The sequence below is a fragment of the Artibeus jamaicensis genome, unplaced genomic scaffold (genome assembly GCF_021234435.1).
Source record: "Artibeus jamaicensis isolate MK-2021 breed Jamaican fruit bat unplaced genomic scaffold, CSHL_Jam_final scaffold_3222, whole genome shotgun sequence".
Lineage (NCBI taxonomy): Eukaryota > Metazoa > Chordata > Mammalia > Chiroptera > Phyllostomidae > Artibeus > Artibeus jamaicensis.
The window spans coordinates 1,914,383-1,938,761 of NW_026522038.1; the positions used below are offsets into that span (position 1 = coordinate 1,914,383).

A 24,379-nucleotide genomic window follows, 5' to 3' on the forward strand; every position below is an offset into this window, starting at 1 on the left:
GGGCATTTGTGCATTTGTGCTAGTAAGCATTAGGTGTGCTTTAAGACTCATGTTCCATCAACACAGAAACATTAATAAGGAAAAGGTGATTTGTTATGTTTTTCATTATTTTCTCATTCCACTACATCTTGTTGAAACTACGGTATGCATATGAAGATTGGATTTGTTTTTTTTTCTGTTTTTTTATCATGAGCATGGCCTTCAGCCTGATGTACTCTACTATTTAATTCCTCTAGTTTTTCCTTTTCATTGGATCATGTTCTTTGGTTAAAAATATGTTACTCTTCTGAGTCTTTCTAAGGACAGTTATTAGAATTCTTTTATTCAGGAAGCAAAACAGCGTATCATCTTTATTTCCTCTGGTTAATTTTCTTCTTCTTCTTTGGCTCTCTTTCTTAAACTGATTTTCCCTCAATTGTCTGGTAATTTCTGACTGTCAATCATATTTTAAAATAAAGCAATAAATCGATATTCTCCATAAAATTTATAAAAAACAAAAAGTTACTATTCATGAGGAATGCTTATTAGAACCGACCTGTAAACTATTCTTTATCAATAGTATGTTCCATATTAAAGTGCCACATAGCATCCCTAAGCAATCAGAGAATGTGCGAAACAAAAAAAAATTGGGAATTTTAACAGAATTTTCACTAAAGTCCTCAAAAAAGAATCAATCATGTAAAGGAAAAGATTCCAAACTTAAAACAACTATAATTACATTGATAAATATGTGAATATGAAAGAATGCAAACCCTCCCCCTCCTAAAAACAAAACAAACAAGAAAACTTTCCTTAAGATTGATTAACAAGTGAAACATAACCACTTAGTTTTTTGAGCTCATTTGGTTCTGTGCTACGAGTCAAATCTAAAGTAGTAATCCTTCTTGACCTTGTTCTTTTCTTCCCTCTCCTCTCTAGCTTCTTCTCTCTCCCTCTCTTTGAAGAGACAAACTTAAAATATTTTTGTTGTTGTTGCTTGTTTCAGTTAATATTTTATTGGCTGCTTCATGTTACAGTATGTCAGTTGGCTATATCTTAACCTAGTCATTTTGCTTTGGTTCATTGTCTAGTCCTGGGAACATATGAAATAATTTAGTCTCAGATTCAGGTCATCTTGTCAACATTGTACTGTTGAGGTTTGTTAATTTAATTATCTGAATTCTGCCTAGGTGTAATTACTCTCGTTATGAATGTGCCTAGAACCTAACAGACTATCCAGAAATTCATAATTCTAAAGTGGGGGCAAATACATACTTTAAAACAGATGACCCACTCTTCCTCTTTGACTAGTTATGAGTAACTTTGCAAGGAATATCATCTTCCCTTTAATCCAGTTGTGTTGTTGAAAAATGAATTCTTATTCATATTCAATGAACCGTTACCCTGCTAAGCACTTGGCTGAGATTTTTCACATACAGTATATCCTTTCATCCCCACAGCAACCGAGGGAATAGACGTTGTTAGCATTCCCAGTTAACAGATTGGGAAATTGAGGTTTGGAGAAATTAAATAATTTGTCCAAGTTAACACAATAAATGGTGAAGACAGGGTTTGAACATGCATGATCTACCCAAGGCTTTGCTCTACAAGTAATTTATAATTTTTGACACCACTATCACTTTCCCTCTTTTTGAAAACATTAAATCTGGTAGAACTTTGGTGAATCAAAAAAGATACTTTTACATATAAATATTAAAATTAAATTGTTAGATTCCCTTAATGTAAGGTGTTTTTTACGCGGACTTTATGCATAGAATTTAGGGGATCCAAACTTCATAAAATCTTAAAAGCTGGTGTTATATTCAGCAGTGACACTAGAGGACCTCAGTTGCACAGGACTTGAAAACAGACATCTTTCTCATGAAAATTAAAACCAAACCTTTAAAGTGATTTTTTTCCATTAAAAGAGTTCTAAAGCAGCTGAACACAGAAGACTATGTTCAATTTTCTCTAATTGCTTTTGCTAATTGATTATAAGATAATATTGGAAAATATTTGCAAGTCAAAAAGCACATTCATGCTATTTTCAAGCTGATGAGCACATACATTGAAATAGCTTTTAAAAACTCCCAAAACTGAAGCTCACGGCATAGCTTTTCTCAGCTATTACTTCAGATGACATATACATTATAGTTAATGGACTCAGAACTCTTCAGTTCAAATCAGACAGTACATTAGACTTGTTTTCTAACTTTTTGTGCTTTCAATACTTAATTTTATTTAAAATATAAGGTATAAAGATGGAAAATATTTTATAGAATTAGAAGAAATTAGTATTTGTGCAATACTGCATATTTACTTGTTTTTCAAGCTTTAGTCTTTAATATTGTAAAAATCTTGCATCATAAAATCACTTAAAATATTATTTTGAAGTAGCTAATACAATTATAGAGGAACAGCAAGGTAAAAAAAAATATATATGCCCAGTAATTGTACATTACAGTTTAACTCAAAATGGACTTTAGAAGAGTTAGGTTAAAAGTATGTGATTTACACAATTAAAGTACTCATTTGCTGAAAACATATCTTTTTCATATTGAACAATGAATGAACCACTGTATAATAGGTAAAATATAATCTCATTGATATCTGGCTAAAATTGTGAATTAGATTAAGTTGTTCAGACATATTCCTGCAATTTTTTTAGTTCAAAGGTACCAATACTTGTTAGTATTTGTTATTTGAATTGGGTTCACATTAAATCTGTATATTATCTAAGACGACATCTTTGTGAATTTGAGTTATTCCATCCCAGAAAAATAGATGTATTTCCATTTGTTCAATCCGACTTCAGTGTCTTTCAGGAGTTTTTATTATTTTAAATAGTTTTTTGAGGCATAATTGATAAACAAAAATTATACATAATGCATACAATTTGATAAGTTTGGACATATGCATACACTCATGAAACTATCCCCACAATCAAAGTAACAGACATATCCATCACCTCCAACAGTTTTCTTGTGTCCTTTCTGTGTGTGCGAGGTCAGAATAGTGAATAGTGTAAATACACATAAGAAAACACAAGGTAAAAGTCAATGAGGATAACTAATTTTGTCAGACTGAAAACATACCACATAGATTCTCTTTTATAACCCAAATGTCCATTGACAAATGGATAAAGAATATGTGATATATACATACAATTAAATATTATTTGGCCTTAAAAAAAAGAAAATCCTGACATTTGAGATGACAAGGATGGACCTGGAGGACACTATGCTAAGTGAAATAAGCCAGTCACATATGGGTCACTACTGCATGATTCCACTTATATGAGGTATCTCAAATAGTCAAACTTATAGAAGCACAGAACAGAATGGTGGTTACCAGTGGCTGGGAAAAATATATGAGTTATTTGACTGGTACCAAGTTTCAGTTATGTAAGACGAATAGGTTCTAGAGATCTTCTGCACAGCACAGTGCCTGAAGTTAACAATAGTGTACTGTGCACTTAAAATGCAGGAGTGGGGGGTGGGATGGGCAGAGGGCTAAGGGGAAAACCTGGGACAACTGTAATAGAATTAACAATAAAAAATCTTTAAAAATTCATTAAGAGGGCAGGCTTCATATTAACTGTTCTTATCATGTGCAAAAATGAAAAAAGGAAACTTTGGGAAGTGATGGATATGTCTATTATCTTAACTGTGGTGAGGGTTTCAAGGTGTATGCATATGTCCAAACTCAACAAATGTATACATAAAATATTTGCATTTTCTTTTATACCAATTATACTTCAACAAAGATGTTAAAAAAACCAAGAAATTCCTATAAACCTCAAACCATCAGTGTTTTGTTTTTCAGTATTTACAACGTTTCCAAGAGGAGATATTATTCAGATCGCAAGAAATAGAGGCAAAGAAAGAAAATGAGGGGTCAGGGTTGTGAAATAAATTTGGAAGGCGCTCCTGTACAGGTGGTAACTAAAACCACACATGCTATTTCCTCACATCTATAATCCATGATATTTCTGAGGGCCACTGCACACGCCGAAATACCCATACTGTCAGCAAAGCAAGGAAGGAAACACTTCTGGATTCTATAAGTTCAAGATGTTCTTTTACCTTATAAAACCTCCCACAGAAAGTTTCATTTTGGTCTAAAACTTCCCTTACTTGGTACCAGCCCAAGACAAAATGGGAAGGCAGAAGAAACATAGACAAAATAGAGTCAGCTACTGTGAGATTTAAAGAATGGAGAGAAAAAATACATATTCATGACTAATGTTCAAATAATAATACAATGATATAACTGTTATCTTTAACCTAAACTTTCCTCCATAACTTCAAAACAAAAGAGCTCAACTAGTATAAAAATTTTAATGAGTCACTAGTTTACAATCACAGAATTTGGAGAGAGGATATTTTCAGTGAGGCACTAACGTCTTTAAGGCTCTTAATTTGCCACATGTCACTAAGTATTTTTTAAAATATTACAATATTTTAAAAAGTGATTTCTCCTTAAAGAAACAGAGAAACAAGAAAGTCTCTGTAATTGAAAAAAGGAAATAATTCATCTCACTAGTGGCACACATGTTTTTTTTAGTCTTAAAGGACACCCACCCATGCTAAATTTAAGAATTCATTTGCCTCAAAGTCAGATGTTTTAAAATGTGAGATACAGTAATTAACTGCTTACCCAAAGATTATTTTTAAACAGTTTTTTAAAAAAATAAGTCTACTGTCCTTAAATTGTTAAAGCAGGCATATTTTACAATTTATTTCTCACTGCAAAAATAACTACGGTTGAAAGCTGTAAGTCTGGAATATGACTAAGATATGTGCAGAAAAATGAACCAGGGCCACCTTCTTATACCACCACAAAGAATAAATTCAAAACAGATCAAAGAATTGGATTCAAATGTTAGACCTGAAACCATAAAAATCCTAGAAGAAAACATAGGCAGCAAAATCTCAGACATTGCTCATAAAAATTTTTTATTGGATATAACTCCTCAGACAAGAGAAACAAAAGAAAAAATTAAACAAATAGGGACTTGATCGAACTAAAAAGTCTGCACAACAAAGGAAACTGTCAACAAAATAAAAAGACAACCCAAAGAATGGGAGAAGATATTCACTGATACATCTGATATGGGGTTAATATCCACAAATTTTAAAGACAACACCAAAACTTAACAAACTTACAAAAAAATAACCAAAACTTAATGAAACTCAACACCAAAAAAAACAATTAAAAAATGAGCAAAGGACCTGAATAGACACTTCTCCAAAAAGGTCACACGGATGGACTATAGACATATGAAAAGATGCTCAACATCACTAATCATCAGAGAGATTCAAATTAAAACAGAAATGAGATATCATCTCACACCTGTCAGAATGGCTATCATCAATAAATCAATAAACAAGTGCTAGTGAGGATGTCGAGAAAGGGGAACCCTTTTACACTATTGGTGGAAATGCAGACTGGTGAAGCCACTGTGGAAAGCAGTATGGTAATATCTCAGAATATTAAAAATGGATCTGCCTTTTGACCCAGTGATCCCACTTCTGGGAATATATCCAAAGGAACCCCAAACACTAAGTTGAAAGAACATATGCATCCCCATGTTTTTTGCAGCTTTATTTACAATAGCCAAGATATGAAAGCAGCCCAAAGTGTTCATCAGTAGATGAGTGGATAAAACTATGGGATATTACATAAAGGAGCTCCACTCGGCCATAAAAAAGAGGAATATTTTACCCTTTGCAACAGTATGGATGGACCTGGAGATCATTACGCTAAGTGAAACAAGCCAGTCAGAGAAAGACAAATATATGATTTCACTCATATGTGGAATCTAATGAACAAACTGAACTAACAAGCAAAACAGAGACAGACTCATAGATGGAGAACGGATGGCAGCTAGAGGGAAGGAGGGCAATTAGGGGTGGAGGAATTGAGCGAAAAGGAAAAAGGGCTCATCGACATGGACAACAGTGTGGTGATTGTTGGGGAAAGGGGGTGTAAGGCGACTAAATGGTAATGAAAAAATATAATAAAGATTATATTTAAAAATTCTCAGTAGGACACAGTAAATTGGGTAATTCCATCTTGAATACTACATAACTTTCCTTTCTTGGCAAAAAATTAGTTTGATAAGATCAAAACACATGGAAAATACAATCTAGTGGTTGAAGTTCAGACGTAAGGCCAGGAGACTCTGTCACTGATCTACTATGCTTGAAGTGCTTGCAGAATGCTCCAACTTCATCCTGCCTCATGTCTGCAAATTTATAAAGTGGGAACTACAACACCAAACAGGGTTAAATAGAGATCAATGAGCAATTGGCTGTATACAGAGTCCTGATCATCTTAAAAGCAAGACGAAATTAAAAAAAAAGTCATCTAAGTTGCTCTTAAATAAAAGAACAAAAACAACAAAACTCAAGGTCTTTTAATAGACTACATAATGCAAGACCTCACTTAACATCATCAACATGTTCTTTGAAACTGTGACTTTAAGCAAAACAACATAACAAAACCAACTATTCCCACAAACTAATTTGTATAAACAAGTTAAGTTCCTATAGCATATTTCTGGCCACAAAAACATCACCAAACTTCTAAATAAATACCCAAAAACACTTCTAATATATTTTTCAAAGATTTTACTTATTTATCTTTAGAGGGGAAGGGAAGGAGAGAGGGAGAGAAATATCAGTGCATGGTTGCCTCTCATGCATCCCCTGCTGGGAACTGGCCTGCAACCCAGGCATGTGCCCTGACTGGGAATCGAATTGCAATCCTCTGGTTTGCAGGCCCACGCTCAATCCACTGAGCTATACCAGCCAGGGCAAAACACTTCTAATATTAAACATTTAAATAAATGTGAGCTATGAATCTATTTAAGAAAGATTAATTAAAACAGGTAAACTAATTATTTTCCAATCTGTTAATTTCCACTCAGGGTCAGAGGTGGCTGAAGCCTATCCCAGCAATTCAGGGCATAAAACAGGAACCAACCCTGGACAGGACGCCCTTCCATCACTTCCATTTTCTAATTTCTCTGTAAGAATAGAATCACGACTGATAAGCAGGACTGGATGACCCTGAGGTGGGGTATTCCCACCCGGTCCCTGTTTTCCTTTTCTAAGAAGCGAATGTTCCACCTGAGCCTGGATGACAACACTCCGTATCCTCTTTTACGTCGGGGGAGATTTTACTTGCACCTCAAAAAAAACACAAAATGCTAACCTCCCAAAAAGTGACAAAGGCACGACTGCCACCAGGAGGTAGACAGAAAACATACAAATGCTGTTACTCTATTGCTACATAGATGCATTTTTGTGCATAGAGAGTCTCTTCACTTAACATGATACAACTAATAGAACTGTAGTTTTGGATAAGAAGAAAAGCAGTGTAGAAAGGCAGTTACATACAAAAGCATAAACACAATTACCTTAAATTTCAGCTTGCAATAAGGGTAGTTTGACATATCCATATACATTTTGTGATTTTTGGCACAGTAATATTGCCAAACACTCCACAACTCAGTGCAAGCTTTGTTTGCAAAGTCCCAAAAGTGGCATGACATTCTCTGTGCAATGAACATTTTCTCGCCCAGCACCATCCCATTCACTAGATGGGCAACAACAGCAGGAAAGAGACAAAGCAAGGAGACCAACACCGGGATGGGATTCTCCTGGTTATGGTGCTCTGTCTATGAAGATAACTTGCATAGCCCTCATGTGCATTGCTTGCTATAACTCTATCTACTTACCAGTCAGCAATCTCTCTAAAGGTTGGGACTTTATATTTTCATCTCCAGACTCATTAGTACCTAGTCCGCTGTCTGAAATATATGTGTGCTTAATATAGAAGTATAAAATAAATTAATTTAAGTCATAATTTATCATTATAAAAAGGCTGTACTGTTCCACAGACAATGCTTATTGACAATATAAAATAATCATTTAGTACATTATAATAGTTATAATAATAGCACTATCACCACTACTGCTACTAATAGAAAACATTTGCATTATATCAAGTGCTGTTATAAATAATTCACATCTATTAGTGTCCTACTAGTAATTAATATTCTTCCCACTATCTCAGAAGGGAAGAAATGGAAGCACAGGGGGGTAAAGTAATTTACTCAAGCGAGTAAGTAGTGGAGTTGAGATGCAAACCTAGCAGCTTGGTCTTAGAGACCACATCCTTAACTGCTATACGACTGCCTCTTCACGCCTACTAACAGAATGAACGGTGAAGTCAAATGAGAGAATTGGAGCTCTCGCTACAGCACTGCGGCAGGCAGCGACAAAGTCACTGCTCTAGGCCTCGGGTACCAGATGTTCAAAATGCAGTAGACATCTACTGCTTCCCTTCCTGACACCCGTGCCCGCCTCTCCCAATGATAACTTTAGATTCATTCCGATTCCATCTCTCTCATGTATGTCCACTTCATACGCCCTGTCTTTAGGAGTGGAAATGTGACTTCGGCTTGTCAACCACTTTCTACGGCCACAGTAATTGTTCTTAAACTGAAAATCTCAGGACTTGCATAGCCATCAATCAAAATGGCTTGCTCCTTCCTGGAAAACTGAGAGGATATGGAGTTAGAGTTAAATTCCTCATAGGAGCCTAAGTTTCCTCACACATCAAATGGAAGTAATAGTAGTAAACTATGTCATAGGGCTCTTACAAGAAAGAAGATAATCATTATAGAGTACTTAAGAAAATGTGTAGCCCAAAGTTATTACCCAAAACTTTGACAATTACGTTCTTAGCATCATCATTTTTGTTCAGTCCTTCCCATTTGAGTTCCTGTATAGTTTAGAATAAAGAAATCATTTCTAACTTAAATTTTGCATTTACATAAATAAAAGTTGGCTGAGAAGGCCAAGATGGAATAATAACTCATACACCCCATGTATATTTCTTTTACTACATGCAGCTTTCTTTCCCCAATTCAACTACTGTACAAGAGAACCCATTCTGCCATAATGATACCAACAGATTTTGATGAAAATGAAATCAGTCGTCCTTGTTTCCTTGTCTGCTGAACAGAAAGGACTGAGTTCTCTGGTTTCTAGTTTGATCAAGATAACAAGGAACAAAGACATGCCCACAAAGGCAGCAAGATAGTCTGATAATTAATGACAGGACTCGTTGTACTTGGAAATTTCAACAGCTCATTCTTTCAAAAAACTTTGTGGTCTTTGAACCTCTCCCAAAAGCAGGTCTTGGAGTACTACTGCTCAAAGAAAGGCCACATAAGAAGAGGCCTGTTAAAGGCACAGTTTACTGTTTCTGCTGCCCTGTGCTCATGGCTCCTGACATTAGAAGACACCTGATATTCTGTAAAGCTTAGATCACTCACTGACTAGGATCAACGACCTTAAAGTTACCTATGCAAAGCATGTAGCAAAGCAACTAGAGCATAGTACATGTTTAATAAATAGGAGGGTGGGCAGGGATGGGGGAAACAGGCAGAAAACTGTACTCGAACAACAATTAAAAAATAAATATTGTGCCCTTTCTTTTTTTTCTATCCCTCCTGTTTATGAATCATATGGTTAAATGTTTTAAATTTCAAAGTACCCCACTTAAAGTATGTCCCAAAATTGTTCTTAAAATTGTTTCTAATTTCTGTAGCTTAACTTCCCTCAGTGTGTGCCAACAGAGAACAACAAACATAGGCAACAGTACGGTAGTTACCAGAGAAGAGGGGATGCAGTGGTAACAAAGAGAAAGGGTGGTCAATATATGGTGATGGAAGAAGATTTGACTTTGGGTGGTGGGCACACAATGCAATATGCAGATGACATATTATAGAATTATACACTTGAAACTAAAACCTATATGCTTTTATTAACCAATGCCATCCCAGTAAATTTAATTTTTTTAAATATAGGGAGAGCCCCGTGAGTTGCATGCAGCCCAGGATGGCTATGAATGCCCAACACAAAATCGTAAGCTTACATAAAGCATTATGAATTTTTTTGATTGTGTGTCACAATGCATTTAATGTGTGGCCCAGTACAACTCTTCTTCTTCCAGTGTGGCCCAGAGATGCCAAAAGGCTGGACACCCCTGGAGCTCCTAAAATTTTGTCGGTTAATTATAACATAGATTTTCAAGGCTAACATTTAACAAGAGAAAAGGAAAAGTTTTTGTGGTAAAACTACCACACCTATGACCATGGTCTTGATTAGTTTCTGTTAAATTTAGTCAGTTTCTGTTAATAAATCTTTCAAAAGGAATTTTGCCTGCTTATGACACCACAGATCATAATGACTGATGTGCTAAACCATACAATGCAAATATTATCTCAAGGCTTTTTAATATTCTTCAACAAGCCTTTAATGAAATATTATCATGTGATTAAAAATAACCAAAAATGGCCCTGTATGCCAGGGCAAATGATTATTTGAGAGGAAGAGACCAAAATCCAGAGACAGTCCTCCTTTCTTAGCTTGAGTGCTTCCAGGTAAACTAGATACACCCCTCCCGAAACTGCAGAGATGATGCAACCTTCCATCCAGAAACAGCCTTAAGAAATATTGGCCAGTTATTGTTTGAGAAAATATCTAACCTCTAATTATGCCAAAACTAAAATCATTTTGGAGAGCACAGTGACATCCAGGCAAACAATTGTAAAGAAGACCTTTCGACAAGTTAACTCATTTGGATATCTGGGGATAGTCTTGCTGCTTTGGTAAGTTCACTGAGCAGATGTGCTCAAATTTTACAATTTTATGGGGGACACATTTGGCTTATTCTATGTCAGAGAAGAACATTTGACAATTTCCATTCTCAATTCTGCTTTCAAAGATAATTTCTCCCATGTTTTATTTTGGTGTCTACGGGGACTCTAATCAAGTACCCATTCACACAATTTATCAGATACACTCTTGCTCTCTCCGAAAAGTTCTGACCTTACTAGCAATTATGACGCAGCCCTCATCCATGCAGAGACAGCATTACCCTCCGTCCAGTCAAAAATATCTGTCTCTGGTTAAAACACTAAAGAAGTATTTATCATCCTTGACAGCAATTGGCTGTACTGGTTTTCCAACTATCTTGTCCCAAATGAGCACTGGACAGAGACGACTGTCAAGTTACCTTTTCTGAGGCTCACGCCCCCACATTGGTGATTTCTGCCACCTTATCTACCTAAACAATTTAACATCTAAGTCACAGGGACAACAAGCTGGTGAATCCGCTCTAGATCTTAGTGCTATTCAAAGACTATATTATAGGACCATTTTCTATCTCATTTGACCCCCCCAATCTTCCAAGAGGGAGACTTAATCTAATACACTTAAGAAAGAAAATGCTAAGCAGTTTGAGTGATTTCCTACTAAATAAGCAACATATTTTAATATTTTATTGCTAATATTTTTATATTGGCCTTATTTCCTGTGACTTTGCTAACTCATTTTTCAACTCAAGGAGTTCTTTTACAGATTACCATTGACTAGACACAGGTATATAACTCTTCCTCCTCCTATTATTATTCCTCTCTTCCCTCCTTTCCTTCTTTTCTATCCTACAATCTTTATACTTTACATATTTTTTCTTCATCTGCTTCATGCTTGTATTACATACTATATGCTTGTGCTGCTTATACTTTTATATCCTAGCAGCAAACAATTCAAAATGAAACACAACTTTATTTATAATTGTATCAAAACATAAGATACTTAGGCATAAACTTAACAGAAGAACAAGACCTCTACAGCATAAACTATAAGATATTGCTGAGAGAAATTAAAGAAGACTTAAAAATATGAAGAGGAACAACACAGTCATCGAATGAATGACTCAATATTGTCAAGATGTCAGTTGTCCCAAATTAGTTCAATGCAATCCCAATCAAGACATCAACAGACATTTTTAGAAACTGAGAAATTTATTATAAAATTTATATGTAGATGTACACAACCAAGAATAGCTGAAGCAATCTTGAAACAAAAGAACAACGCTGGAAATTTTATATTTCCTGACTTCAAGATTTACTATAAAGCTAGAGTAATTAGGACAGTATGGCGCTGGCATATGGATAGGAAAACAGACAAATAAAACAAGATAGAAGGCCAGAGACAGACCACATAAATGGTCATTTGATTTTCAATTAATGCACCAAAGCAATTGAATGGGAAAAGGAAAGTCTTTCGAACAAATAAAGCTAGAATAACTGAATATCCACATGGCAAAAATTAAACATGAGGCCAATATACAAATATTAAATTGAGGAAGAACAAAGAATCAACATTAAATATAAAACTATCATGCTTCTAGAAGAAAACATGAGAATATCTTCATGACTTGGGAGGAGGCAAAGGTTTCTCAGAAAAGATACAAAAAGCAATAATCATAGGAGAAAAATATTGGTATGTTAAAATTCATCACAAATAATTTTTTCTCATGAAGATAAACCTTAAAAATGAATAGACAAGTCAGACTGGCAGAAAATATTCATGAAATATATCTAGCAAAATATATGTATGGAGACTATAGAAAATATAAAAAGAATGCCTACAAATCAGTAATAAAAAGACAATAACCCACTTAAAAATAGGAGCAAAAATTGAACAGATATGTATGTCATGATATGAATATTCAATAAGTATATAAAAAGAACTTAACATCTTTAGTCATCATGGAAATGAAACTAAAATCTATAATGAGATATCACCATATAGTGGCTAAAAGTAAAGGAATGAAAAGGCCAACTGCTGGAGAGAATATGGAGGAACCAGAACTCTCACACACTCTTAGTAGTTCTGTGAAAGGTACAATACTTCAGGAAAAGGTCTGCTAGCTTCTAATATTAATTATATACCTACCCTAAAAGTTATCATTTCAACTGCTACATATTTACCCAGGAATATAAAAATATTTGTTCACAAAAAGGACTTAACAAAAACATTCCCCAAAACTTTAATAGCCAAAACCTGGAAATACCCCAGGAGTTCATAAACAGAAAATTGCTAAACAAACTGGTGCATTCATAAAATGGAATAAAAATGAGTGAGCTATATACACTAAGTGAAACTGCATAGATGACATCTAGAAATATTAGCGTGAGTGAAAGAAGCCCTCCAGAATATAATATAGATTATATGCCATATAATTCTAATTCTATATATTATTAGAATAAACAAACAAACCTAAGGTGAAAAACTAAGAAAAATGGTTACTTCTGAGAGACAGAAATAGAATGAAAGGCAAAGATTTTCTGAGAAGGGGCGTGAGGGAAATTTCTAGGTCGACAGCGATCTCATTGATTTGTATTTGAATTATATGTGTGTACATCTGTCGAAATTCATCAATTAATAAACTGCTATACTTCACTGAATGTAAATTTTACCTAAAAAGAATATGTAAACATATGCTAATTCTAGTTAATGTTATGTAGATTGGAAGATTTAGGGGTGACATATCTGTGACTTAATTTGAAATGCTTCAAAATAATAGCATGAGTTAATCACCAAATAGTAAGATGAAGAGATTATGTGATAAAGCTAAAGTTGGCAAAATGTTAATTATAGAGTATTGCTATACTGTACAATTCTTTCAACTTTGCTTCATTTGACAAATTTTTATAATAAAATACTAACCAAGAAAACAAATTGAGTTAAGATGACATAAAGACATCTTCAGATGGCCAAAATCTGTGAGAATTTGTCAGCATGGATCTGAACTAAAATAAATTTTAAAGGAAGTTTTTCAGGCTGAAAGGAAAATAATACCAGATGGAAGCCTGGATCAAAACAAAGTAATAAAGAATTCAGGAAACAGTAAATACATGGTTAAACCTAAAATTCTTTTTCCCTCTTTTCTCAAGATAGTTAAAGAAATCAGTTAAAGCAAAAACAATAACAATGTATGATTAGTTTTATAATACATGTAAAAGTTTATTTTTAAGTAAATACAAATTTTTAAATGTATGAACAATACTCAAAAGATGTTAAAGGGAAAACAGAACTATATTGTTATAAGATTTCTCTATTATATGTTAATTGGCATAATACCAATTCATAAAATACTATAGTAAATTAAAGATCTATACTGTAATCCCTACTACAATCACTAAAAAAAGAACAAAAAATATACAGCTAAAAATGAAGACAAATACAAAAAAACCAACACTGAGTCTCTTGCCTTACTCCAAGTGCTTCCTTAATTGTAGTTGTTTTACATGTTGACACTATGATTTATCAACTTAACAGTTTCTGCTTTTTAAACATTTCTTGACAGGAAATTGTACTGATTAATTTCATTACCATTTCATCCCTCTTTTGTCTTTATAAGTATAAACAGCACCACAGAATACAATTCAAACAGTTGCCAAATTTTTACTAACTAAACTGTGGTAGGCAGAATTCTTAGATGGCTCCCAAGATCTTTGTTCTCTAACGTACACTTTATAACCCTCAAGATCACAAATATGATGAATTTTATTCCCACAATCACATTATATGATATGGCACAGATGACGTTAGGAAAGGGGGACTGCCCTGACTGCTGTGGCTCAGTGGGTTGGGCAACATCCCGCAAACCATAATGTCCCCAATTCAATCCCAGGTCAGGGTATATGCCTGGGTTGTGGGCCAGGTCCCAGGTTGGAGGTATGTAAGAGGCAACCACACACTGATGTTTCCCTCTCTTTCTCCCTTTCTTCCCCTCATTAAAAATATATACATAAATAAAAAGAAAAAGAAGGTGAAAGGTGGTTTGTCCAGATGAGCCTGATCTTACCACCTGAGGCCCGGAAATCTAGATCTAGAGGTTAGAGGCAGAGAAGATAAGAGAATGCAGATGGCCTCTGGGAGCTGAGAGCAGCCCCTGATGGATGGTGATCAAGAAAACAGGGACCCCAGTCTTACAACCCCAAGGAGCTGAGTTCTGCCAATAACCTGAAGGCGCTTAGAAATGCATTCTTCTTCAGAGCCATGAGAATGGAAATCAACAATTTGTTTACTCTAATTGTGCTATTAAAAAAGTTCCAAGAAAACAAACTAACAAATTAACAAAATGACATTTGTATTATACTTTCAGGAAAATTCATTTGTCTGGGAAATAAAATTATGGCCCATGATTTAAAAGGAAGATAACAGGGAAACAATTCAAACTGCATGACTAAACTAAAAACATATTTAGTTCAGTCAATAGTTAATTTATAACACATTAACTGTCCTCACAAACTCTTACACTAACCTCTTCAGTATAAAGAACAATAAAAAACTGTAGTATACATGTTAAAAAAGTACGGTTAGTTAGGGAAGGTAAATTCCCTGAATTTCTTCCTTAATTCTAAAATTGCAGGCAAACAATTACAGGCTAAAAGGGGAAAGTTACCTTACAACTAAAGAGATACAATATAATAAGGGAATTTGGAGAAGGGAAATGCATTTTTGCTTTGGTTCAGTGGTATGGTACAATAGGGGGATAAAGAGAGAGCTAAGTGAATTACCTGAAGAAGGGCTATACAGTGTATGAAGGAATGAAAATACACTGTTGGGGAAAAATGCAGTCTTTGTGGTGTACTTCAATTCTCTGGCACTCAATCTTCTCAACTGTATATTGGTAATAATAAAACTACTTGTACAATTTAGACATTATTTGGAAATAGAGTTAGATTGAAGTCATATGACTATAATGACTTCTCTTCACTTACCCACACACACACTCACACAATAAAAGCAACCAAGTGCTTTTAAGCAGGGAATGGACTGAAAATATTTGAAAATATTAATATACTAGCAGAAAGTAGGAGTGACTGGAATACAGGAAGATTAAGGCAGGAAGACCAGTTACGAGAAAGTTGCCATGTAATAATCAGGCTGTTTGTTAATGAAGGCCTGAACTAAAGATTGTAGAAGGCAGCAGAAATGCAAGAAATATCACCAGGGCTGAATTAAAGATACTTGACAATGAATGGGATACAGAATAGGGGAGAGGGAGAAAAGAGAAGATAACTGCAAGCCCTGACCAGCGTGGCTCAGTTGGCTGGGCAAAGAGAAAGGTGTCACTTCAATTCCCAGTCAGGGCATGTGCCTGGTTTCCAGGTTTGGTCCCCCATCAGGTGCATATAGGAGGGGACTGACGAGTGTTTCTCTCTCATATTGATGTTTCTCACCCTCTCTTTCTCCCTCCCTCTAAAGGCAAATAAATTTCTTAAAAAATAAAAAAGATAACTGCAAAATTCCAAGCTTGAGTGAAGAGCATCTTTTGGTATTATTTTCTGTCTTTAAACAAAACAAGTAAAATAGGAAGAAAAAATATGTATCCGTTATATAAATTGCTAAGTTACTTGACTACAATGCAATAATTTCAAAAGCACTTTGAAGCTAGAGCCCTTGAAGGGAGAAAATTAATAAGCATCACACCTTCCACCATCAGGTTATATCCTAAAATAAGAATATTACTGTCTAAATATTCATGATGACTAAGACATGGGGCTTATCCAACTCTGGACTACACTGTACAATGCATCCAAAATGGCTTGGAATAGCTAACTCAGTGAGTAGGCAATTTTTTAATACGGGCATTTACAACTCACTCATCCGAGTTAAGTCGGATCATGTTTTCCATCAACCCAGTGAAGAGCCGCAGACATAGCCTGCTTTCCATCAAAGTCTCCATATATAACCCCTGCAATGCTGAGCTTTGTCTGGTAAATTTTCAAAACCGTAACACTAAAAACATATGACAAACTACATTTTATTAAAAAAAACACACCTTCACTACTCACCCTGTCTTCACTTGGATATTAAGGACAATGCAGAGACTTTCCTGTATGTGCCAAAATCTGCTCAATATCTGTCTGTGAATTACACTTGCTGGCACTTTTATTGATTAAGCAAAAGTACATGCTCTGAATAACACTAACACAAAAGGCAAATACTTTCCAAATAGCATCTAGACTTAAAAGGCAAACCATTTCCTCATGCTTGCTTTAATAGGGGTGATGAAGATATATCTCTTTTTTCGACATTCTCTGGAAAATCATTTGGAAAGAAGTTAAGATTTAATTTCTCCACTTTTCAGTATCCTGAATCGGGCTTTAGGGTAGTAATTAAACAGATTCACAAACATCGAATATGGGATGACTTCGAACAACTCTTCTAAACACTTTACTTTTTTTCTTGAAACCTACTGGTTATAGGAATTTAATTTAACTCCAAGCTTCTATGTTTCCAACTAATAATTTTGATCATTTAACTAAAACTGGAGAGAAATACTGGCAAAAGTGAACTCTCGCACAAGCGACATTTAAGGAAAATATTAATAGGAGAACATTTTCTCAAAATTAATTCTTCGTATTAAAGCTTGAATAAACTTTTTAAAAAATAATGAGGAGTTTTCACTTTCACACCAGGTTATCAAACTATCTACACAAATAATATTGGCTTTATAAAAGACTGACTCAATAATACCTCCAGGTCATACAAAATAATTATTTTGTTTGAATAACATGAATTCTCAAAAGGATTTTACAACCATTAAAATTATAACAGAATGCTTAATTTTCTAGTAGCATCTGAAACCTCAAAATAGTCTTAAGTTCTAATATATCTGTAATGCAAATTACTACTATAATGTTTTAGAACATTATTGCTCAGTTCAGTGATATTAAATTCATTATGAAAAAAGTTAGTGAGTAAATTTACATAGACTTTTCTCTAAGTTTCTAGGTTTGGTTCCTAATCTCCCCACCCAACCAATTTTACAAAAGATTTAAAATCTCTTCAAAATATAAATCCAGTAAGGTATGTTCCTTGAATGATGATTAAGTTTAGACAAACAATTGTAAATAATGACCAGACAACTAGCAGCTTAAGGTTTTGCAAAAGTTAGAGACAAATGACCCAGTAAAAATAGGGGGTCTCAAATAGCAAGCCCATCTAAATGTATTTACTGCTTACTTCTCATCAGGGTTTTTGGTTTTTTGTTTTTTTTAATATATTTTATTGATTATGCCATTACGGTTGTCCTGTGTTTTAAACACAGGTTATAGAATTAATTTAAATTGCAGCACATCAACTCTGCACATGAAACCTACTCTATCATTGGAGACTAATGCAATCCAAATATGTGGAAAGTCAGTTTTCCTCAAAGCTAATTTAGATGGACGGATCAGGTAACAACTTGGAACTGACCCCAACAGATACATTTCTACTCAAAGACTCTAAGTGCTGAATGTTGCATTCCAAAATGACCAAGAAAAACACTGAATTGTAGTCTATGACCAGAATGGTCAAAATCAGTACTTTATTTACAAAAATTTATATATATATGTGTATATTACTTGCAGATATTACATATATGTATTTATATATGGCAAAAACATTCATAAAGGTTGCTGTATGTTCTATTTTTAAAAACTATTAGAAAACATAAATGGCATAAAAGGCAATGTGAAGTTCACATTTAATCCTGTTCATGTGTATCTACTTGCTCAAAGAGTATGTTTCTACCTGTAACACTTTACCCTCATGAAGACATACACAAACACACTGAGGACAGGCTGCTTCTTTATACTTTTATGTTATTGGAACTACTGCTGTTCACTGCTGTGAGATTTATCATCTCTAAAACAAGGATGAAGGATGATGAGCACAGGAAAAGAAAACATTTCACAAACAAATGGATTTACTCTTATTGGCAAAGCAAAATCAACTGTATCTTTAGATAGTACAATAAAAAGTAAAAATACAAAATAAAATGATAGAGTTGAGGTAAAATGATGAATATGTAAATTTGTCTTCTGAGTAACCAGCTTCTCCTTTCTGCCTTAGTTCTTTAGTAAATATGTGGAGATCAGAAGGAACGTTCTACAGTTTATCATCCTGATGAGCAGAAAACTACTCTAGTGTGGCTTATAGAGTCCTTTAGAATGGGTGGGAAACCAAGACAATGCGTAACATCAATTCCAATACAGAACAATTTTGACAGGAGCATAGCTATGTTTATGAAGACCCTACTCCACCTCTAGTACTTCTGGATATTCCCTTAATGCTCTATCCTCTCTTCATAGACTAAACTACTTCCTTTCTTCTGCCCCAAATACCCTAAATGAATGCAGAATAATTTTAAGAAAGAATTTCTTAGCTACCTTGCTATGAGATTAGCCAAGAGACTTTGGAAAGGCCATGAAGGCAGGGAGGAACTAAAGTCCGCTGTCAGCAGCTGGCACCCAGTGAGTGAGCTCTGTTAGAAACAGACCATCCCAAGGAGGAACACACAAAGCAACATCATAATTGCATTAGCCAATATTAAAGATAAGCAGAGAATCTCAAAAGCAGCAAGAGAAAAGAAGACAGTTACCTACAAAGGATTTCTCATTAGACTATCAGCTGATTTCTTTAAAAAAAAAAACCTTGCAGGCAAGAAGGGGCTGGAAAAAAGTATTCTGAGTCATGAAAAACAAGGAACCACATCCTAGATTACTCTATCCAGCAAAGCTATTGTTTATAATAGAAGGGCAGATAAAGTGCTTTCCAGATAAGGCCAAGTTAAAGTAGTTCATCATCAGCAAGCCCTCACGATATGAAATGTTAAAGGGACTTACCTGAAAGAAAGTTTAAGAATGTGAACAGTAAAATAACAAACTCACAGCTATTAACAACTGACCCTAAAACAAAACAAAACAAACTAAGCAAATAACTAAAACAGGAACAGAACTACAGAAGTGGAGATCACGTGGAGGGTTAGCAACAGGAGAGTGGGAGGGGGAGAGAGGGGGAAAGGGTGGAGAGAATAAGTAGCACAGATGGTATGTAGAAAACAGACAAATAGACAGGGGGAGGGTAAGACTAGTATAGGAAATGTAGAAGCCAAAGAACTTATATACATATGACCTATGGACATGAACTAAAGGGGAGGAATATGGGTGGGAGGGGGTGTGCAGGGTGGAGGGGAAAAAGGAGGAAAATGGGACAACTGTAATAGCATAATCAATAAAACATTTTAAAAACAGGAAACAGATCATCTGCTCCAGTCAAGCTTTGATGGCTACAGTTCCAGCTGGTACACTGACTGCAGCTTCATGAAGTCCTAAGCTAGAATAACTCTGTTAAGCCATTTCTGAATTCCTGACCCAGATAAATTATACGAAATGATAAATGTTTATTGTTGTTGCAAGCGACTAAATGTTGTGGTAATTTGTTAAGAATCAATAACTAATTCATACTATTTCTTATAAACAAAGAAATATAAAGAAGTATGCCATGGGATCAAGCATCTTCATTAATGACACAATATTGTTGTCATATGAAGGATTCACAACTCAAGTAAAAAAAACAACTGGCTTTTAAAAAAAAAAAACAACATATAGTTTACATAGGTGAAAAGCACATACCTTAAGTGAAAATTTCAGTGAGTTTGACAAGTTTTGAAAGAATATGTACCATATAATGCCTTGATCAGAAAGTAAAAAATTTCCATTTCTGCGTACAGGTCCCTCAAAGTTATTTAGAATGAGTTCTTTTTCCCGCAGCCAGAGTCAAGCATTATATTATACCCACCACCTTAGATGAGTTTTAATCTTTCTACAATGTCACATAAATAAAAGAAAATAATCTCTCATGTCTGGTTCCTTTGCTCAGCAGGGTAGCTTTAAGGTTCATCATGTGTTGCATGTGTCAGTATTGGTCGTGCACATTCCCTGATTTGTTTACTCATTCTCCCACGGATAGACATTTCAGTTCTTCCCAGTTTGGGGCTACTATGAATAATGTTTCTGGGACTATTCTTGTGCAAATATTTTGGTAAACGGTATTTTTCCTTTCTCTTGGTTAAACACCATGGCAGGGCAGGAACAAAAGTGAGGTAAATGAGATACCTATGGCACAAAATTTGAGCATGTCCTCTAATGAGGACTAGGATTGCTGTATCATAAAGTAGATGTTTCTATGACAATTTAGCCTTTTAAATTATAGCACAGTAATTTTACACTTAGATTTGTCTCAGATCTTTCTCTCAGGAAATCTACCATTTAGTGAATGAAAATATAAAAATGTATACTTGTAAAGGTATTTGGTCAATATTATATTAGCAAATATAATGTATATTAAGTAAAATATAAAGTTGAGAATAACTTCCTTTAGAATGATCCCTACATCAAGTAAAACTTGTTTTACAGAAGAAAAATAATTAAGAGAATTGTCCAAGGCTGCCTAGGTAGTTAGAGGCTTCTTCATCATATATATTGAATTATAAATCTCTATTTGAATATAACCCAGGCTGAATTTAAAGTGTTTTTTTCCACAAAGATATGGCTACAATTAGTTTTCAATTTTAATGTCAGCTTTCACCACATCAGTGACTTATAAAGTGTAAATTTAAACTGGTGAGCAAAGAATATTATGTTCTTAAAAAATAAAATCTAAGATCTGGGACATGCAAAATTATAAATATAAAAACATATTTACTAGTAAGCTTAATGTCTTTCTTTTTTTATTTAAAATTTTTTATTGTTGTTAAAGATATTTTTAAATTTGTATGTTTATTACTAAGATCTATGTAGTATAGTTATTATAAAAGAATCTTCAACAAATTCCTTTCTCTGATTCGCATTGTATGTTTTTTAAAACAATATACGATACTTCATCTATCTTTATAAGAGTCCCAACAATTGGGTAAAAAATATAAATGCTTATAATTTTGTTACTAATTCAGAAACATTTCATTTTTAAAATCAAAGTAATAAACTGATATAATATCAACTAGATAATTTACAGAAATAGACTTCTTTTTTTGTTATTTTTAGTCTTTTCTATTTATTTTTTTGGCCTCTTATTATTTTGTTATTGTTGTTCAAGTACAGTTGCTTCCATTCCCCCCTCTCCCCACCCCAGCCATCCCCACCTCCCACCCTCCATACTACCCCCCTTCGGTTTTGTCCACCTGTCCTTTCTGGATGTTTTAGAAAACCTTATCTAATCTCTTAATCTCAGTTAGAGAACTGCTTAGTAATAAAAATATTTCAAATTGTCACATATATACTCCATAGGATTTTTTTGGTCAAGTACTTTGGAGAATGCCTACCTCACAAAAGCTGAACATTGGATAATGTAAACAATAAATGTCTATGAGGTCTGTAAATTAAATTACCCAAAATAAAAATCTGCACCTGGATTTTATCATTAAACAAGTAACAGAGGAAACTAAAACCCTGTATTTTCTAGGTAAAATGCCTTTTTTATTTGCCAACTTCTGTGTTTCATTTAAATTTCCTGATATTACGCAGTACCTCACAGGTTTCCTTTCCCGAAGTAAGTCTTCTAGACTCTGTTCACAGTGTTCGGCCACCACCACCAGTCTCTCTGAATAAAACAAAACAATCTATTTTATATTTTATTAATAGAATGTTTAATAATAAAATAATATACCTACTAAAGATATTAAAATATAGTATCAATGCTATCGTAAAGGAGATTTTCAAACTCTATATTAACTACATTATTACCAGATGTATAGAAATGCATGATCAATATTCAATAAAACAATACATTAAATAACAATTTATTTCCATCCCGTGTTTTTCTCTAGAGTTTCTCCATCAGGAAAAAATAGGTAGAAAGGCTCACCTTCGGAAAAAAGCCCTCTGACATGGGCTAAGAGAAGGAAAAGCCAGGCTGAAGCTATAAAGAAACTTTGAAGGAAAGGGAAAATTGGGAGCTAAGTAAGGACAGATTATCTTCACAGCCTGGGTCCAATACAACACCTGTGAAATTGAGTTCAGAAACTCATGAATAATAGAAAGTTCTGAATCATGATTATGGAGAAAGAACAGAAAATTGACTTGGGATTGTTTGTAACATCATAAAAATGTTGGTGGGTGCAATCGATATTATGATATAATTTTTATTTTCCAACAGAACTAGGAATAGCACAGTTCTGATGTCCGGTGCATATTTTTTTCATTCATTAGTGACTAACACATTGTCTGACACAGCATCAAATATGCAAGCGGAGGAGAGAAAAGTGCAACTGGGTTTCCAACTGGTTGGGGATTTGGTAAGCTTATTTTAGAAGAGATCAAGGGTTTAAAAGAAACTGGATTACTGTGAATATCCATGCCAAGTGGGTTCTAGGTTAGATAAGAAAGAAGGTTAATGCAAAAGATAGACAGCAGATAAGATAAAGAAGTGAAGGTGCAATGAGACTGGTAATAGTGAAAACTGCATAGAGGTGTGATGAATGAAGAACAGCAAAGGCAGACAAATGAGAGAGCAGAAGATGGGAAAGGAGAATTTCAAGGTGGAAGCTCCAGTAAAAAGGGTAGCTCAGTAATGACTGGTTCAAGGTATGGTCTTACAGGGAAGAGGAGAGATGGAAGACAATGGTATACATGCAGGCAGTCCTGTGAGGTGTGAGGAAGGGATGTTGTATAGGTCACATTTTGGAACCTGAAGCTGTTGGAGTGGTGGCATTAAACAGAATGATCTGAAACACTAAAATTTAAAATGATATAAATAAAGGCTATCATTTTCAGAAGAAAGACTCCAAGTGATCTAAACAGGAACTTAAAAAAATTAAATTTGAAAGAACACTAAATGAGGAAAAAAAGGACAGGAAAGAAAATAATGAAATAAGGTCTAATTCTTCAATTCAATAAAAAAAGAGCATGGAAAGTTGAACTCCAAGCAATTTAGTACAGCTATGAAGCTCTAGAAGGAAAAAGAAAATAATACTTTAGAAAACCAAAATGGGAACCTGCATTCCTTTGCTTTCCGCCTAACCACATTTTGTACGTTTTCTGTACAGCTATCTGGCTCTCTCTACAGAGTCTACTCTGTACACTGGCATCTCTTCTACCCAAACTGAAATGTTTCTAGGTTCCCCATCTTAGATTCTGGTTCTTCACATTGTGTTTTCTCCTCATTTATTACAAAGGCTGAAAAAACTCTCAAATTTTATCTCAAACCCAGAACTCTCTTTTGAACTCCAGACTTGTATAGACAATTTTGCACTTTAATATAATTTATCTCAAACTCTTCAGAACCCAAAATGAACATATAGGTTGCTCTTTAAGCTGGATCCTGTTAGTATTATTTTAGTAAATGGTACCACTATTCTGGCAGCTGCTCCAGCTAGAAATGTAGGAGAAATCTCATGTTCTCAAATCCAAACAAAATGTTCTGGTATTTCTACTCCCAAACTGTTTCCAGAATCTGTAGTTTGCTCTACCTACCACAATCTGGATCCAAGCCAGCATCATCTCTTATTAGGTTACTACAACAGCTTCTTAACTGATTTTCTCACATCAATCCTTATTCCCTTCTAATATTTTAATATTAAAGTCCAAGTGATAAAATAGTAAGTCTGAATATGTAACCTCCTCTCTGGCTCTATTTTTGTTATTTTATCCCTTGCTCACCAACTTCCATGCACTCTGGCCTTTTTCCCCTCT

The 24,379-nt window shown here is 34.5% G+C and overlaps 1 protein-coding gene across 3 annotated transcripts in view; it reads right to left on the reverse strand.

Moving 5' to 3' along the window:
* The window catches only part of TBCK (TBC1 domain containing kinase), a 186,122-nt gene that overhangs the window by 149,327 nt on the left and 12,416 nt on the right, over positions 1–24,379 (reverse strand). For all 3 annotated transcript variants that reach the window (XM_037154438.2, XM_037154439.2, XM_053657031.1), the window contains exon 3: positions 22,217–22,289. In XM_037154438.2, the coding sequence (XP_037010333.2) occupies positions 22,217–22,289 (73 nt within the window). The remainder of the gene's footprint in view (positions 1–22,216; positions 22,290–24,379) is intronic.